The sequence below is a fragment of the Bombina bombina genome, chromosome 1 (genome assembly GCF_027579735.1).
Source record: "Bombina bombina isolate aBomBom1 chromosome 1, aBomBom1.pri, whole genome shotgun sequence".
Taxonomy (NCBI): Eukaryota; Metazoa; Chordata; class Amphibia; order Anura; family Bombinatoridae; genus Bombina; species Bombina bombina.
Genome location: NC_069499.1, coordinates 1070545954 through 1070564195, shown reverse-complemented (window position 1 = coordinate 1070564195; position 18242 = coordinate 1070545954). Strand labels below are relative to the sequence as shown.

At 40.3% G+C, this 18242-nt stretch overlaps 1 protein-coding gene across 2 annotated transcripts in view; it reads right to left on the bottom strand.

The window, feature by feature from the left end:
• RNF114 (ring finger protein 114) overlaps positions 1 to 18242 on the bottom strand; it is an 80257-nt gene that overhangs the window by 18046 nt on the left and 43969 nt on the right. For both annotated transcript variants that reach the window (XM_053692178.1, XM_053692256.1), the window contains exons 4-5: positions 12935 to 13049; positions 1175 to 1282 (exon numbers count right to left, since the gene is read on the bottom strand). In XM_053692178.1, coding sequence (XP_053548153.1) covers positions 1175 to 1282; positions 12935 to 13049 — 223 coding nt within the window. The remainder of the gene's footprint in view (positions 1 to 1174; positions 1283 to 12934; positions 13050 to 18242) is intronic.

The following is an 18242-nucleotide window of genomic DNA, read 5'->3' as shown; positions in this document are numbered from 1 at the left end:
CGTCATAACATATGAATAAGGAAGTGTGGTTGGGGCGGAGCTAATCGCGGTAACGGAGGTATATTAAAAATACATTTTATTTTAAATGGATTCGTTATTTAGACATATAAACTTAGCAACTTCAATATTTATTACATAAATTTTAACATGGTGTATTGATAAGAGCAAAAATTGACCTTCACTTTAATATCACCAATAGCTACTTACTATTTTAATGGGTTGTATGAGGTTGATGGGATGAACACAGTTTCTGAATATTTAGTTGAATATTAGATAAAGACACTCGTATTTCATCATCAAGCATTTTTAAGCTTCCACTTTCTATCCATATATCAAGAGCAGGAGCATCAATGCACTACTGGGAGCTAGTTGCCAAAAAAAAAACCCCACTGACTTCAGCTCAGCGTTTAAGCTGCCGCCCTCTGCGAGTCAGACTGACTACTGCCCGAGCTCCAAACACACTGTTGTCCCACTCACTGACTACACATGCAGTCACAAGCCGATTGAGGAGACTACATGTGCAGTCAGGAGCCGATTGAGGAGACAACACATGCAGTCACAAGCCGATTGAGGAGACTACACATGCAGTCACAAGCCGATTGAGGAGAATACACGTGCAGTCAGGAGCCAATGTGCCGTCAATGGGAATAGTTTGTTCCCGCTGAGCTGCACCAATAGGTTAAGATGTTCTGTGCCCCACTAGGTATCAATCACGTGTCAACCATGTGATATGTATAGCAGGCAGGTGGAAAGTCGGAAACCAAAAAAGAAAAGGTTATAAAAATTTTAAATTAAAAAACAATTTGTGCTAAAGCTGGGACACACCTACACACTGCTGCCGACACACTAATGTGTCACAACACACAGTTTGGAAAGCACTGAACATAAGAATGCAAAATATTCATAACTACCTTCGGGTTTAGCTCTGTAGATCTAACGTGATGTTGGTATAGCATGCGCGATATTTGAAGACCTGAAGTTAGCGCGCATCGAGTTTTGCTTGCGCAATATTTACTTACGACTTGAAAAACAAGTTTACTTCCAGCTGTGTTTGTGCATGAGCAAAAGTGTTAAGTTTCACTCCACTTGTAATCTGGCCAACAGAATCTTAAATGTTTCACAAAGGCATAACTGTACATTATATCCTACACAAACACACTCATTGGGGACTTACCACAAAAGTATCATAAGAAAAACGGTGTCTCCTATTAACGTGCTCCATAAAATTGGCGCTCCTGTAGCCTGGATCTCCCCATGGCATTGATGCACATATTGGACACACCTGATTTATAAAATAGTGTTTTAGAAAAACAATTTATGCTTACCAGATAAATTAATTTCTTTCATGGTGATGACAGTCCACGAGCCATTACTCCTGGGATCCAACTCCTGGCCACTAGGAGGAGGCAAAGATACCCAACATTCCACAATCTTATAATCCCTCCCACCTCTTTGGCATCTAAGTCTAACATATATATATGGAGAAAGGAGAAAATAGAGAACTAAGAAAGGACAAAGCAGGGTAAATGGGGTGCATACTAAAACTGTCGCCAATTGGAAAAATATAAGAGGACAAGACTTGTGGACTCTCACCACTATGAAATATATGAACTTATAATGTAAGCATACATTTGTTTTCTTTCATATCCAAACTGTGGAGTCCACAAGCAATTGGGTGTGGGGGGGGGGGAATGAAGGCAGGCACCTATTTACCAGCCGCTAAACCTGTAGGACTTTTCTGCCAAAAGCTGCCTCAAACTATGCAAAATCATCATAATAAACCATAAACCATGCCTATCACACCAGGAAAGATAAATCTTCCAAATTCTGTGATAAATCCTTCTTGTCACAGGCTTTCTTGCCTGAATTAGTCTCCACTACTTATCCAAAATACTTCTAAGTTAAGGATTAAGTGTTCAGTCTCCAAGACATTAAATTGAAAGGCCTTAGATCTATAAGAAAAAGAGGACCTTGAGAAAGAAGATAGTGACGCAGTGGTAGAGACCAAACAGGAAGATTGGACATCCAAGTGAGGACGGCATAGCAAGTTCTGCGTGGCCATGCTTGAGCAACCAGAATTACTGATGAGTGATACTGCTTAAGTCTAACTATGACTGGGTAGTAGAACAGTTGAAGGAAAAATGTAAGCAAGATAAAAAAAAACAAGGAGCTGATGAAATATATAAAAGTCCACTTGAAGATCCCTGGATCTGGCATAGCATCTGGAAGTTTTGTGGTTTAAACGAGAAGTCATAAGGTCTAAAAATGTGGAAGACCCCATAGATTCACAATCTGGTTAAAAACCAAATGAAGAGATTTTTGACTGAGGCAAGTCACCACTCAGATGTTCCCTCCTGGGATGTGAAATGCAGAAATTATACAGAGGCTGTTCACTGCGCAAGTCAAAATCCAAGTGACCGCCTTCATTCCTAGTGAACTACAAGTTCCCCCTTAATTATTAACATATGCAACTGCTGTGGCATTGTCTGACTGAAAAACAGAGATAATTCTCTCTTTTGAGAAAAAGGTTAAGACAGTAGAGCCAAGAAGAAATGTTTAATTGATAACCTCGCCTCCTGAGGAAACCAACTCCCTGTGCTCTCTTAGATTGCGCCTCAACCCGAGAAGAGACTGACGTCTGTACAAATTATCGGCCCCAGAAGACAGGAGTGGTGATTAAAAGGGACAAAAAAAAGTCTAAATTAAAAACTTTCCAATTTACTTTTATCATCAAATTTGCTTTGTTATCTTGGTATTCTTAGTTGAAAGCTACACCTAGATAGGCTCATATGCTAATTTCTAGGCCCTTGAAGGAAGCCTGTTCTCTGAATGCATTTGACAGTTCTCACAGCTAGAGGGCATTAGTTAATGTTTGCCATACAGATAACATTGTTCTCATGCCCATGGAGTTATTTATGAGTCAGCAAAGATTGGCTAAAATGCAAGTCTGTTAAATGACCTGAGATAAGGAGGCAGACTGCAGAAGCTTAGCTACAAGGTAATCACAGAGCTAAAAAGTATATTAATATAACAGTGTTGGTTATGAAAAACTGCGGAATAGTAAATAAATGGATTATCTATCTTTTTAAACAATAACATTTTTGGTGTTTACTGTCCCTCTATTCCTCTGGGACACAGTGCAGAATGCGGGGGGGAATGGACTTCAAAAGGGAAACTGCCCTCTTCCCTTACAGCCCTGTCCCTTAACTATTTTAAAATGGGTCCTGATGTGCACATAGGGTTATCACCTGTTCAGGAATGACCCAGACACTCTGGTTTAGTGTGGGGGTTTATAGCTGGCTCAGGACAGGTTTGTGTGAAAGCATGGCATGCTGATGCAACTTTGGCTAGCGCACTGCTACTCTTCTCATCATGGGCAAAGCCTAACTCCCGTTACCCTATAGTGCTACTCTCAAATCTCTCTTAAAGCTGCGTGCGCAGGCAAGTGACGACGCAATGCTTGAAAACCTTGAGTGAGAAGTGGTCATCAAGGAGAGATGGTGTGTTGTGGCAGTGGGACTTGTCTGGCAGGCACTGAAAACAAGTAGGGACTTATTTTTTGCTTGTTAATTTCTTTAGACAAAATAAGTTCTGATATCAGTAAATCATTTCATCTATGGTAATCAATAGGTTAAATTTGAACTGAAACATGCATTTCTTGCCGTTTAAGTTAAGTTTGCTCATTGGGTGATAATGACGTTTACTACAGCTATGTTGCCTTACATGAGAGTAAACATATAAAGGAAATAGTTATCCCAGAAAATTACCAATACTGTAATTCTCCTGTTTGTATATGCTCTTTCAGAAGATGAGCTAGAATTACCTTCTTTGAAGAAACCTTAGCCTGAAGCCCATTTTGTAACCCTTGGAAATTACGTTTAGAACCCAGAAATCCAGAACATACTGCAAATAGGCATTTTAAACAAGGAATAACCTACCCTCTACCAGAAAATAATCTGGATTAGGGCTTCATGTTCTTTGTAAGAGGAAGCTTCTTAGATTGTTAGACTTCCTAGGCAGACATGGAAGAATCCAGACTTTGTAAAGAAAGAGGATGGTTTTAGGTTCCTAGACGGACTAAGGAACGAAAAATGGCTATCTGAACTCATATTTTCCTGAAAAAGCAGAGATAAAAGTCTACATTTAAGACCATATTTGCTTACCACAAATTAAGACAAAGAGCCCTTCTGGGTGGATTGCTAAAGTCATATTTTTAGCATTAATTTAAATGTCCATAATGGTAACACCAATGAAGGAATTTGCTGACTTTTGAAGATTCAAAAGATTATGAAAATTTTCAACAGAAGAATCTTTTAAAACTAGATCAGACAGGTTGTCACACTAAAGTGAAGGTGCTTTAGTTAAATAATCAAAGCCAAAAGCCGGATAAAACAGAAAATCCGCTTGTTGAAAAGGGCCTTTCTAAGGAAAGACTATAGTTTCTATCCATAAGGTTCATGAAAAATATTCTACCCTCTAAGAGAATAGTAGTTCATTTTATTAAAGTAGTAATAGCCACGTCCACATATGAATAAAACTCTACAGTTGGAGCTCAAAAGCTATCATCTTAAACTTAGATGACATTAAAACAAAGTCCTGGCATGGCCTATTCCTTGGAATAATTTCAGAAATGGCCTCAGAAACAGGGAATACATCTAGAGGTTTAGCAACAGGAACAAAATTCAAATTAAGTTGTTTGTATATACTTTTGTTCAGCTGGTTTAGGGTCTTGGACACCTAAAGTACTTAAAACCTCTCTTAGCAAAGAGTGAAGATGTAGATTGTGTATCTTGGTCAGGATTATATTCCTGATCATCAGAAATGATCTAACCTTCAGAATACAAAAAAAAAAAAAAAAAGAATTTAAATTAAACATGCTAGAATACATTTCGGAGCAGTGTTAGAAACTTGATTTTCAAAGCTTAATTTCTCCTAGCAAGAGAAAATTTAGAACTGCCTGGTTTTGATTGTTTAATTTAATCTATAGCTGATCTATTATTTGGTAGAATCAGACGGCCTAGCTATTGCAGTGTATGTACATAGCTAATAGCATGTGGGTTTTTAGTGCATGAATTTTATACTTATCTGACCCAACTCCACCGTGCTCACCCAGCTGCAGAAACTGCTTCCAGTAGACAGCCCATCCAGTGCTGTGCAAGCAACAGCAGAGGATATCACAAAGGAGTACAATGACGAGCCAACAGGAGGAGGGTAAGAGACAAGTCCCTGGGACACCTGTGCAGACTAACCCAAAAGGAGGAGGCTAAGGGACAAGTCCCCACGACACTTGTGGCAGGCTTGTGACTGACTCTCAGAGGGTGTTTTCTGTCACTGTCCAGTACTCCATGCTCCCCTCTTCTTTTCCTGGCTCTGTGAGGGGAAATTGGGTCTCACATTGGTCTAAAAACTAATTTCAACAAAGAATCTGGAGCATCTCTATTCTTTACCTTCCTCTGGTGGAGGCATAAATGAGACTGGGATACCACAGAGGTGGGAGAAATTAAAAGCTTTTGAAATATTGGGTATCTTTGCCTCCTCCAAGTGGCCAAGAGTTGAATCCCAGTAGTAAATGTCTTGTGAACTCTCACCATCTTATGAAAGAAAACTACTTTTTTTTTTTTTGTGTGTTTTCCCCATAACATTTTTAATTAAGTAAAATTAAAGATTGCCATATATATTATTTATCTACTTTTGCAGTAAAAAAAGAAAATTTATGCTTAACTGATAAATGTATTTCTTATTTGACACGATGAGTCCACGGATCATCTAATTACTATTATAGGAAATACCACTCCTGCCCTGCGGGAGGTGGCAAAGAGCACCACAGCAAAGCTGTTAAATATCACCTCCCTTCCCTCCCAACCCAGTCATTTGACCGAAGTAAAGGAGAGAAAGGAAGTAACAAGGTGCCGAGGTGTCTGAAGTTTATAATAACCAACAACCTGACTACTCAAAAACAGGGCGGGCCGTGGACTCATCGTGTCAAAAAATAAATAAATTTATCAGGTAAGCATAAATTTTCTTTTCTTTTTAATGACACGATGAGTCCACGGATCATCCAATTACTACTGGGAATCAATACCCAAGCTAGAGTACACAGATGATACGGGAGGGACAAGACAGGGAACCTAAACGGAAGGCACCACTGCTTGAAGAACCTTTCTCCCAAAAGCGGCCTCAGCCAAGGCAAAAGTGTCAAATTTGTAGAACTTTGAAAAAGTGTGAAGAGAGGACCAAGTAGCAGCCTTGCAAATCTGTTCTACAGAAGCCTCATTCTTAAATGCCCATGAGGAAGCAACAGCCCTCGTGGAATTAGCTGTAACTCTCTCTGGAGGCTGCGGCTGCTGTCCAGCAGTCTCATATGCAAAATGTATGATACTCTTCAGCCAAAAAGAAAGGGAAGTAGCCATAGCTTTCTGTCCCGTCTGTTTTCCTGAGAAAACCACAAACAAGGCAGAAGACTGATGAAAATCCTTAGTCGCCTGCAGGTAAAACTTTAAGGCACGAACCACGTCCAAATTGTGCAGAAGCCTTTCCTTCTGAGAGGTAGGATTAGGACACAATGAAGGAACAACAATCTCCTGATTAATGTTCCGATCAGAAACTACTTTAGGAAGAAATCCTAATTTAGTACGTAAAACTACCTTATCTGAATGAAAGTAAGGGGACTCATACTTACTACCTTATCTGAATGAAAGTAAGGGGACTCATACTGCAATGCCGAGAGCTCTGACACTCTGCCAGCAGAAGAAATAGCAACAATAAATAAAAAACTTTCCAAGATAACAACTTAATATCTAAGGAATGCATAGGCTCAAACGGAGCCCCTTGAAGAACTTTGAGAACTAAATTAAGACTCCATGGAGGAGTAACCGGCTTGAACACAGGCCTGATCCTGATCAAGGCCTGACAAAAAGATTGTACATTAGCCAGACGTTTGTGTAACAAAATAGATAAGGCAGACATTTGACCCTTTAGGGAACTTGTCGATAATCCTTTCTCCAAACCCTCATGGAGAAAAGACAAAATTCTAGGAATCCTAACACTAATCCAGGAGTAGCCCTTGGATTCACACCGATAGAGATATTTACAACATATCTTATGGTAAATCCTTCTAGTTACAGGTTTACAAGCCTGAATCATGGTCTCTATGACCAATTCTGAAAAGCCCTGCTTGGATAAAATTAAGCGTTCAATCTCCAAGCAGTCAGCTTCAGAGAAAATAGATTTGGGTGAAGGAAGGGCCCTTGAATTAGAAGGTTCTTCCTCAACGGAAGTCTCCAGGGTGGCAGAGATGACATGTCCACCAGATCTGCATACCAAATCCTGCGAGGCCAAGCCGGTGCAATGAGGATCACCGAGGCCCTCTCCTGCTTGATTCGAGCAATGACCCGAGGAAGAAGAGCAAACTGAGGAAAAAGGTATGCTAGTCTGAAGGTCCAAGGTACCGCCCGGGCATCTATCAGTACCGCCTGAGGGTCACTGGACCGCGACCCGTACTTTGGAAGCTTGGCATTCTGCCGAGATGCCATGAGATCCAATTCCGGCTGACCCGATTTGAGAATCAGGCTGGAAAACACTTCCGATTGGAGTTCCCACTCCCCCGGATGAAAAGTCTGCCTGCTCAGGAAATAAGCCTCCCAGTTGTCCACCCCTGGGATGTGGATCGCCGACAGACAGAAAGAGAGGGTTTCCGCCCACTGAATTATTTTGGTTACCTCTGTCATTGCTAAGGAACTCCTCATTCCTCCCTGATGATTGATGTAAGCCACTGAAGTTATGTTGTCCGACTGGAACCTGATAAACTGGACCGAGGCTAACTGGGGCCAGGCCAGAAGAGCAATGAAGATCGCTCTCAGCTCCAGAATGTTTATAGGTAGAACAGACTCTGACCGACAATCACCGAAGATGGTCTGCGAAAGCAGGTTCCCTGGGTGAGATGATCCAGAGACAACCACCATTGAAGAGAATCCCTTGTCTCCTGCTCCAGGAATATTCAAGGAGACAAATCCGCATAATCTCCGTTCTATTGCCTGAGCATGTTTAACTGCAGAGGTCTGAGGTGGAACCGAGCAAATGGGATGATGTCCATTGCAGCCACCATCAGCCCGATTACCTCCATGCACTGAGCCACTGATGGCCGAGGAGTGGACCGAAGAACTAGACAAGTATCGAAGATCTTTGATTTCCTGACTTCTGTCAGAAAAATCTAAATTGATAGGGAATCTATTTTGGTTATCAAGAAAGTTACCCTTGTCTTTGGGACTAAGGAACTCTTTTCCAAATTTACCTTCCATCCGTGAGATCGCAGGAAGGATAACAACATTTCCGTGTGGGGTCTTGCTTGTTGTAAGGATGGCGCTTGGACTAGGATGTCGTCCAGATAGGGCGCCACTGCAATGCCCAGTAACCAAAGCACCGCCAACAGTGAACCCAGAACCTTTGAGAAAATTCTGGGAGCTGTGGCAAGACCGAAGGGCAGAGCCACGAATTGGAAGTGTTTGTCTAGAAAGGCAAACCTTATAAACCAGTGATGATCCCTGTGAATGGGAACATGCAAGTACGCGTCCTTTAAATCCACAGTTGTCATAAATTGACCCTCTTGGACCAAAGGGAGAATGGAACGAATAGTTTCCATCTTGAAGGACGGTACTCTGAGGAATTTGTTTAGACTCTTGAGATCAAAAATAGGCCTGAAGGTTCCCTCTTTTTTGGGAACCACGAACAGATTGGAATAAAATCCCAGACCCCGTTCCTGAATCGGAACAGGAACTATCACTCCCAGGTCGGAGAGGTCACTTACACATTGTAAGAACGCCACTCTTTTTGTCTGGTCTACAGATAATCTTGAAAGCAGAAACCTGCCTCTGGGATGAAAACTTTTGAACTCTAGTTTGTATCCCTGGGACTTCTACTGCCCAGGGATCCTGAACATCTCGAACCCAAGCCTGAGCAAAGAAGGAAAGTCTGCCCCCTACAAGATCCGGTCCCGGATTGGGGGCAGACACTTCATGCTGACTTTGATTCAATAGCAGGCTTCTTGGATTGCTTTCCCTTATTCCAAGACTGATTGGGTCTCCATGAAGGTTTAGACTGTTCCTGCTTGGAGGCGGAAGAGGAAGAATTTCCCTTGAAATTTCGAAAGGAACGAAAATTACTCTGACGACCCTTCTGTTTGTTTCCCTTACCCTGCGGGAGAAGGTGACCCTTACCTCCCGTAATATCAGAGATTATATCCGTCAAGCCCGGTCCAAAACAAGGTCTTCCCCTTGTAAGGAATCGCTAAAAGCTTAGACTTAGAGGATACATCCGCAGACCAAGGCTTTAACTATAAGGCTTTGCGAGCTAGAACAGAGAAACCTGAAATCTTTGCTCCCAGCTTGATAACTTGAAGGAGAGCATCCGTAATAAAGGAATTAGCCAATTTAAGAGCTTTTATCCTATCCTGAATCTCATCCAGGGGAGTGTCTGTCCTAATAGCATCAGACAACGCATCAAACCAATATGCTGCCGCACTGGTGACGGTAGCAATGCACACAGCTGGTTGCCACTGTAAACCCTGGTGTACATACATCTTTTTGAGTAACCCCTCTAGTTTTTGTCCATAGGATTTTTAAAAGCACAACTATCCTCTATGGGTCTAGTAGTTCTCTTAGCTAGGGTGGAAACCGCTCCTTCCACCTTGGGGACTGTTTGCCAAGCCTCCTTGACAGAGTCGGCTATGGGGAACATCTTTTCAAATATAGGAGATGGAGAAAAAGGGATACTCTGTCTCTCCCACTCCTTTGTAATGATCTCAGAAGCTCTGAGAACCGGAAAAACATCTACCGAGAAAGGGACCTCGAAATATTTGTTAAGCTTACTGGATTTCTTAGGATTAATAACGACCGTGGAGTCGTTGTCGTCCAATGTAGCCAAAACTTCCTTAAGTAGTAGAAGGAGATGCTCTAGCTTAAACCTGAAGGATACCACTTCAGTATCAGAAAGAGGGATTACACTGTCAGATGCTACTACGGTATCCTCCTCCTCAGGCTTCTGAGAGGGAGCATCCGCAATAGCAAGAACTGCGTCACAAACCTTGCCTACTGACTGTCTAATTTTCCTCTTACACTTTCCCTGCAACATTGGAAAAGCAGACAACGCATCTGAAACTGCAGAAGACATAAGAGAAGTGATGTCTAGTAAAGTAACCCCAGCAGGAGTTATAGAGGAAGCGCAGGGCACTGTATGTGAGGGCGGTAAGATTTGGGATGCTTGAGGAGAAAGCTGCGGAATATATTGAACATTGGCATTAGACTCCTGAACAGCATCCTCTTTTGAAAATGATGGTTCAGCAAAAAGTCTATCCCTATAAAACTTAAAGTCCTCTCAATACATGAGTAACAGAAAGGGATTGGTGGTTCCACATTGGCATCAAAGCATAAAGAACAAGTGACAGCTTGCAAGGACTCTTTGTCCATCTTAACTCCCAACTGTTCAAAAATGGCTTAAAAATTCTTTATTTTTTTGAACTGACCAAAAAAACTTTACTGTTTCTTTAAATGTTAAAAATAGTAACTTTTTTCTTTTTTGCGTATGTAAGTACAGAAATACAAAATAGCCCTGCAGATCACCTCTACACCTCAGCAGTACTTTGCTGAGGTGCCTACATGTCTGAAGAAATCTATCCTCACTGCTTAGACAGGAGCCGTTCCCACTAACAGAATCGGAACTCTTCAGTCGCTCGTTGGCACGCATCCAATTCACCAGAGATGCGCAGATGATATGCTAACAAGCGCTTCTTCTACCGACTAAATGTGCAGCATAAAATGTTAACAAGCTTCTTCTTCCTACTATCAGGAAGAGGAAGTAAGAAAGGGCGCCCAATGCTTTCCCCTAGTACCGTCCATAGTGGGTGTTGCCAAATTCAGTAATCACCCGGTCGTGTATATTATTAAAAACGCCGGGAGATGAGAACCACCATAAGCCTATGCAATCTACATCAAGCCCCAGTGCCTGCGCTGTTACAGTTCACTGTCATAAATAAAGTGTCCCATATCCCAGGAGTCTCTTTATTGTCCCATGTTGAAATCAAGTGCCTAACTTCTTCTGAGTCCTTTAGCCCCTAGATAAAAAGTCAGCACTTACCTCCTCCTCTGCCCGACAGTAAGGCAGCTCCCAGGTTTAAGAGGTCCTCTCCCTCCCATGGACCTGTGACAAAAGGAAAAGACTGAGTAATATCCTTCAGTTTTTCAGTTAGGGCAGCATCAGTATGGGAGGCGCAGTGAGAATTATGACCCACAAGTTCTCATCGCTCTAAAGCCACCACTGCTCTACTGAAAAGACTGATATAGACTACGGCTACACCCCAGGACAAAGCAGCACAATCCTGTACTACTTTAAAAATAATAAACTCTTGATTGAAGATCTTTTTCTAACACCTAATTTACCACCTCCTTGCACTTAACGTAGGCAAAGAGAATGACTGGGTTGGGAGAGAAGGGAAGTGATATTTAACAGCTTTGCTGTGGTGCTCTTTGCTGCCTCCTGCAGGGCAGGAGTGGTATTTCCCATTAGTAATTAGATGATCCGTGGACTCATTGTGTCATTAAAAAGAAATATCTCTCTTAAAAAGGGATGTTAAACAGTTTGTTTCATAAAAAAGCACTCAGCTCTGTCATATATAATAGAAATCATTGCAATATGTATTATTCATCTATTTAAAAGGATTTTACCTAAAATTTGTGCTTCCTTTTACAGCCTTACAAAGGAGGAGGGGGGGATCTCTCTGCAGGAAGTTTTATCTTAGCCTGATGTCATAAAATTTCTAGGCTGATTAGTATTAAAGGGCCATAATACCCAAATGTTTAAACACTTGAAAGTGATGCAGCATAGCTGTAAAAAGCTGATTAGAAAATATCACCTGAACATCTCTATGTAAAAAAGAAAGATATTTTACCTCAAAAGTTCCTCAGTAGCCACCTCCCATTGTAAAGGATTTCTAAGCAGCATTTTAGTGTGTTTGTCCTGGGACATCTGAAGGGACTAGCATTGTGCACTCTCATATTATTTCACCAATCAGGTAAAGGAAGCTTACTATGAAATCTCATGAGAGTTAAGTCAAATCTCATGAGATCACAGTAAGAGTTCATGACTTCAGCACTGCTGATGCTGATTGGCTGCTGTTCATTTCTTCATTTTTTTTTAAATTTTTTACCTGCAGCTGGGAGCAGCTGAGTATAACTTTTTACACAGAACTTACTCTGGTGAGCTGAGGAGATTGTGAGGTAAAATATCTTCCTTTTTTACATAGATATGCTCAGGTGATATTTTCCTGTCAGCTTTTTACAGTTATACTGCATCAGTTTCAAGTGATTTAGCATATGAGTATTATGTCCCTTTAAGTGAATAGACAAGATAACGGAGTAAGACTTGCTCATGGCTAGATCAGTAAGAATATAACCTAAGTTTCAAAGATGTCAGATCCCATATTACACGGGGGGCAGGGCTACACTAAGAATGTCTAAGTGCTCATTATGCAAGAAAACAACTAAGTTCTTTGCTGTTTTTTTGGTTTTATACAATCTGTTTTTTATGTTTACTTTAACATATTTGTTTTTACAGAAGGAGCACTGTTTAATATCCCTTTACGCATGGCAAAACTTGAGCATGCAACATTACACACTGTCAATGGTTAGCTCAGAACATACGTTTATTTATATAGGTCTCTAATTGGTCATAGGACCATGGATTCCAACAGGCTTTTCAAGCTGTGAATGCCTGAACTGCTGTTAATTTGCAAAACTTGATAACCTCTACTTCAAACTTACTCTCTCACTGTGCAGCAGCTACCCCTCTGTTTCTAAAAAAATATTCTGATGTATGGAATGTATCATCTTAATACCGAATGTTGCAATCTAAGAATACAATTCTGTTCTAGACAAAAAGGTCTTACCACAGGTGTTGGATCTGTAAAGTGATACTTTCTACAATGGTCCACTAACCCCTCCTGATCAAGATTCTGAACCCGGCAATAAGGACAGATGAATGTGAAGCGATTTGGAACGTCTCTAAAAAAAATGGAAGAGGAAAATTATAAATGTATCATTCAGGATCTTAAAAATAAGAAAGTAGATACCTTAAATCATGACAGAAAGAATTTAGAAACTTAAACAGAAAATATGTTAGGCAAATATTTAAAAGACTGGGGAGTAGTTAGTAAAAACCCTTGTAAATCACATTAATAAATGATAAACTAGATAAGAATCAAAAATAACCATGTTCCAAATTAATGTTAATTGCTGGTTAAATGAAATATTAGAACAGGACTCAATAAACTTGATAAAAACAAGCACAAAACGTAATTTAACACACAGTGACTTAAAAAGGGACAGTTTACCCAAAAACTTTCTCCTCTTTAATTTGTTCCCAATTATCCATTTTACCTGCTGGGGTGTATTAAATTATTTACAAATAGTTCCTTAGCATTTATTTTGGCATTTGAAATAGCTGATTTAGCCTGTAGTATCCCTATCTATACTAAAAGTTTATATACCTGGCTAAAATGTTCATTTTAAATTGTTCTTTCTAAGTATTGTACAAAGACAGAAATAAGAAAGGGAAGCATTTGAGTGATAAGATAACAAGATCTGATATGTCAACAAGCCAAGCCTATTTTGATGGGCTGTGGTTTCAAACAGCAAATCCAGCTCTTTATTTTGCAAAAAGAAGCATAAATGAGCAATTTCTCATACATTTTATATGCTGTAGCTGGTATAACAAGTCATGGGGAACACATTCAGGGAAAAACTATTTTACAGTGAACTGTCCCTTTAAAGGGGCATTAAACTACTGAGTACAGTAGCATATTTACAACTGACTATGTTGTTTTATATCTTCTACGTACAGCTCTCTTTAAAGCCATAAAGGATTACAGAAGCCAGCAGCTAAAGATCTGCATCTTTATACGCGTGCCGCCATCTTGGTACGCAGTATTGTTGGTCTGTGAAAGCACACTGCTTCTATCACCGGATGCAATGACGTTGCTGGCTTTTTGACAGCTGTACTTGCACTTTGAATTAGCTTCCCCAATAGAATTTTTTTTTTGTTGTTGTTTGTTTTTTTTACACAGTTTGAAACGTTAAAAAGATATAGAAATGCAGCCACTGCTAAAAAAGGACAGCTCCTGCTCTGTGCATGCTAAACTGAAGTACACAATACAGCTTGTCAAAAATGCAGCAATAACACCGATCTGTAAATGTGCACTTCTTCTGTCACGGGGTACAAAAATGCAAACTCCAAGACGGTGGAGCCGAGTGTGAATATTCAGAGCTCTACTAGCCAACCAGCACTTATGAAGGGTTAAAATAAGATAATTCCTTCTAAGAGCGATGTACATGTGAAGATTTGATTTTAGAATATTAGTTATTTTGAATCCTCCTGCCACCCCATGATGCTTTATTTTTTTATTCAGGTGATGTTTGTCGAGCTAATCCAAACATGAACCTTGCTGCACAGCTATCTTATTTCAATGGGTGGCGTGTTATAGTACAGCAACATATGCGCTCTTTCACTCAAATGCTTTGTATTGCCTGATGGAACGCACATGAGTTTGTATTTGCATTAGTTGCTATTATTTTGTGTGACCATAAACCTTCTACATAGAGAATGGGTGTGACAGCTCTCTATCACTACACTACAGAAAAGAAAATGGAAGGGGTAGAGGACACATCAACACATTAAAAAAAGTTTATAAAATATAATGGGCAATTACATAAGTAACAGAATCACCATTTTACAGTTAAAAACTACATTCATTACACCATTTCCAACACTAATGTAAATAAATCACCATAATCCAATAGCTCACAAAGAAGCCCATCTAAAATACTATCAAAACAGCGTAAATATAATTATGTACGATTTATTCTTCATAAGATGATCACCTTTGAAAACTGGTAACATAATACCATGTCTCAGGACTGGTGATTCTAAGGGGCCGATTTATCATTGGTCTGTCCGACATGATCCGCAGTCCGACAGACATTGATGAATGCCGACAGCACACGCTGTCGGCATTTATCATTGCACAAGCAGTTCTTGTTAACTGTATGTGCAATGCTGCCCCCTGCAGATTTGCGGACAATCGGACGCTAGCAGGGGGTGTCAACCAGCCTGATCGTATGAGATCGGGCGGTTTGATGTCCACAACCTCATAGCAGGCGAACCAGTTAAGGAGCAGCTGATGCCGGCGAGCCACAGGGGCCATTCGACCTTTGATAAATCGGCCCCTAAGTGTTCATACAAAACTGATTAATTCAGCTTACAAAATTACCACTAGATTTAAATAATTTTATTATATGATGGTGACATTTGGGAGATTCTTGTACATAATTTGGTAAAAGTGGACAACTTGTTTAACCCTGTACAAATTTTTTAATAAAGTAACAGAATCACTCAGTCAATATCAGTAAAGAATTATATTGATTAGAAGTTGGTAGATTAGAATAAATTCACTTCTGTTTTACAGATGAATTTACTTCTGTTTAAAGATTGATATTAGATTTTCTTTCAATCTGTTGTACATCTGAAGGTTCATAATGCATATCCATAAATGAGTGTATTTTCATATCCAGTGATGAGGAATATGGCTTGTATTCTACAATACCTCTTCCTACTGGTTTAACATAATGTTTTTGATGTGTTTGTGCCAAGGAAGATACTCTTTCCCATCTTTCATTTAACATGACACGGTTTTCATCAATAAGCTATTTACGGACAAACAGGATTTAATATTCTGAAAGTTTTTGGTGGCAACTTGATAAACCTCTTTGGCACTATTCATTACAGTTCCTCCAAGGAAAACCCTCCATACAGTTCTTTTGACTGTGCCACCAATTCCATCAGTCACACCCTTTCCATCAACCACACAGCCTGTAATAATCAATTTACCAAGGGACTTTGGGATCAGCTGATAAGATTTGTGTAAATGGTTTGCACTTCTTGTTCAATCAACTGCTTCATCAGGGAGGCAACCATTGAAAAAAATAATTAAACTTTGAAAGTGGGAGCTGAACAGAAGGTTGTGATTCTGCTACCAGCATATGACGATTCCTGTTACCAGCAAATGGGTGATTCCGTTACCACTAATTATTAGGTGGAAAAATATCTTGGAACCACCTCTTTTTGTTAAGCTTGCATTGAGGAACCTTAGTAAAAACTAATACAAACTATACAAAATATCTTATAGATGGGAATTAAAACTAAATATACTTTAGAAAAAGGCATAATCACTTAAGAGGAATTGTCCTTTCAAATTGGAGTTATTGATCTTAAGAATCAACAAATATTTATGCTGTAGTGCAAATATAATTTCAATGCTAAAGCAACAATATTTCTGCAGTACTCTGTGCACACTTTTATTGCTAAAGCATTGTCTTGTAAAAAGCCATGACAGGTAAATAGTTTAAGCATTCTGTCTAACAGCATCAAAGAAACAGCTTTCAGCCACGCAGACGGAGAAAACAAAAAAGCAAAAACAAAAAAAAAAAAATCACAGGATTTTACAGCTACAAATGATTAGTAGAACTTAGGGTGGATTCAATAGGTTTGCAGAACCAGATATGAAAGATCACACAGATGTTGATAACTTTAGGAACAGAGATGCCATCAACTCACCTCTCTTTGACAATAAAATGGTACTTAGAAAGCCCTGAGCTGCAACACTGTAGTATCACTCCTTGCAAATCTGCTCAGCAGTTAGCACGATCCAACTAGGCGGCCCCATTTTGCTTGCACGGCATTCTGAGACTTATAGTTACCTGTTGTGTGGCCAACAAAGGAACCAGCCACACTGTGCTATATTTTATGGTGCGCCTGGCCTCGAGAGGCGGCAGCTGCTGGTGGCAAACAGGGGGCACACATGGGTATCTTGAGGGGCCCAAATCAGGGCACCAGGGGTTAATGATAAGACACCAGTAGCATCAAGATTTGTCAAGCATTGAGTTAGAGCATGTCATTTAGCACTATCAAACCTGCAATGCTATGTGTTTAATTCCTGCAAGGGGGAAAGTAGAGAACTCCTGTTTCAGAGAGAAACACTATTCAGCTGCACTGCAGCTGCTGATTGGCTAGTTGCTAGTCCTAAAATTACAAGCTGTAATGTAGCCAATTAGCTAGTTGCTAGTCCTAAAATGACATGCTGTAATGTATCAAAGCATGTTATTTTTGAACTATAATGTCCCTCCCTTTAACCTCTTGATTTGCAGAAACTCACATGTACAATAAATATATTAGATTACACCTGAGCCAAGGGATTGCCCATAACACATGAAACGGTGATTTATATAAGTTGATTAGCCCCTTACATGATTCAGGCATCAGCCGATTTCCCACCTGCAGTATACTGTCTCTCCGACAGCACCATTAATGAAGAACTAAAGCAAAGGGAAAAAAAGGGAGATTAAAGGTCCAAGCCTTGCTGCCACATGGATATATGGGTACCACTGCCAGACAGAATTGACAAGTCAAGACACAAAAAGTAAATGGAGGTCTGCACCGAGCCAGACAACCACTCCTATTCAGAACTGGTCTTAAACAGACAGTAAAGTTAAAAAATAATGCAGAATGATATAACATTATCTTAGCAGCAGCTTTCAAAATCAAAAGCTTGGAGAGATTTTTTGATACCAAAGTAGCACTTACCTGTTCTCCTCTCCAGGCTCTTCTGATCGGGTCTTGGTTTTCAAAAGCACTTTGCACTATTGAACTGAATGTAGCTCGTTCCTGCTACCAGACTAGACTATGTGCAGAATTATATAACATTACTTTTTAAGTTTGATGTCCCTTTAAAGACATTGAGGCCTATTTATCAAAGGTCTGTCGGACCTGATCCGATAGTGCGGATCAGGTACGACAGACATCGCTGAATGCGGAGAGCAATACGATCTCCGTATTCAGCATTGCACCAGCAGCTCTTGTGAGCTGCTGGTACAATGCCACCCCACTGCAGACTCGCGGCAAATTCGGCCGCCAGCAGGGGGTGTCAATCAACCCGATCGTATTCGATCAGGTTGAATTGTGGCGATCTCTGTCCGCCTCATCAGAGCAGGCGGACAGGTTATGGAGCATAACTTGCGTTTCTGGCAAGTCTGAAGACTCGCCAGAAACACGGGCCCTCAATCTCCATTCGGAGCTTGATAAATGGGCCTCATTATGGTCAATTTTCTATGCTATATGGGTTAAGTTTATTTTATCTCTTCTGT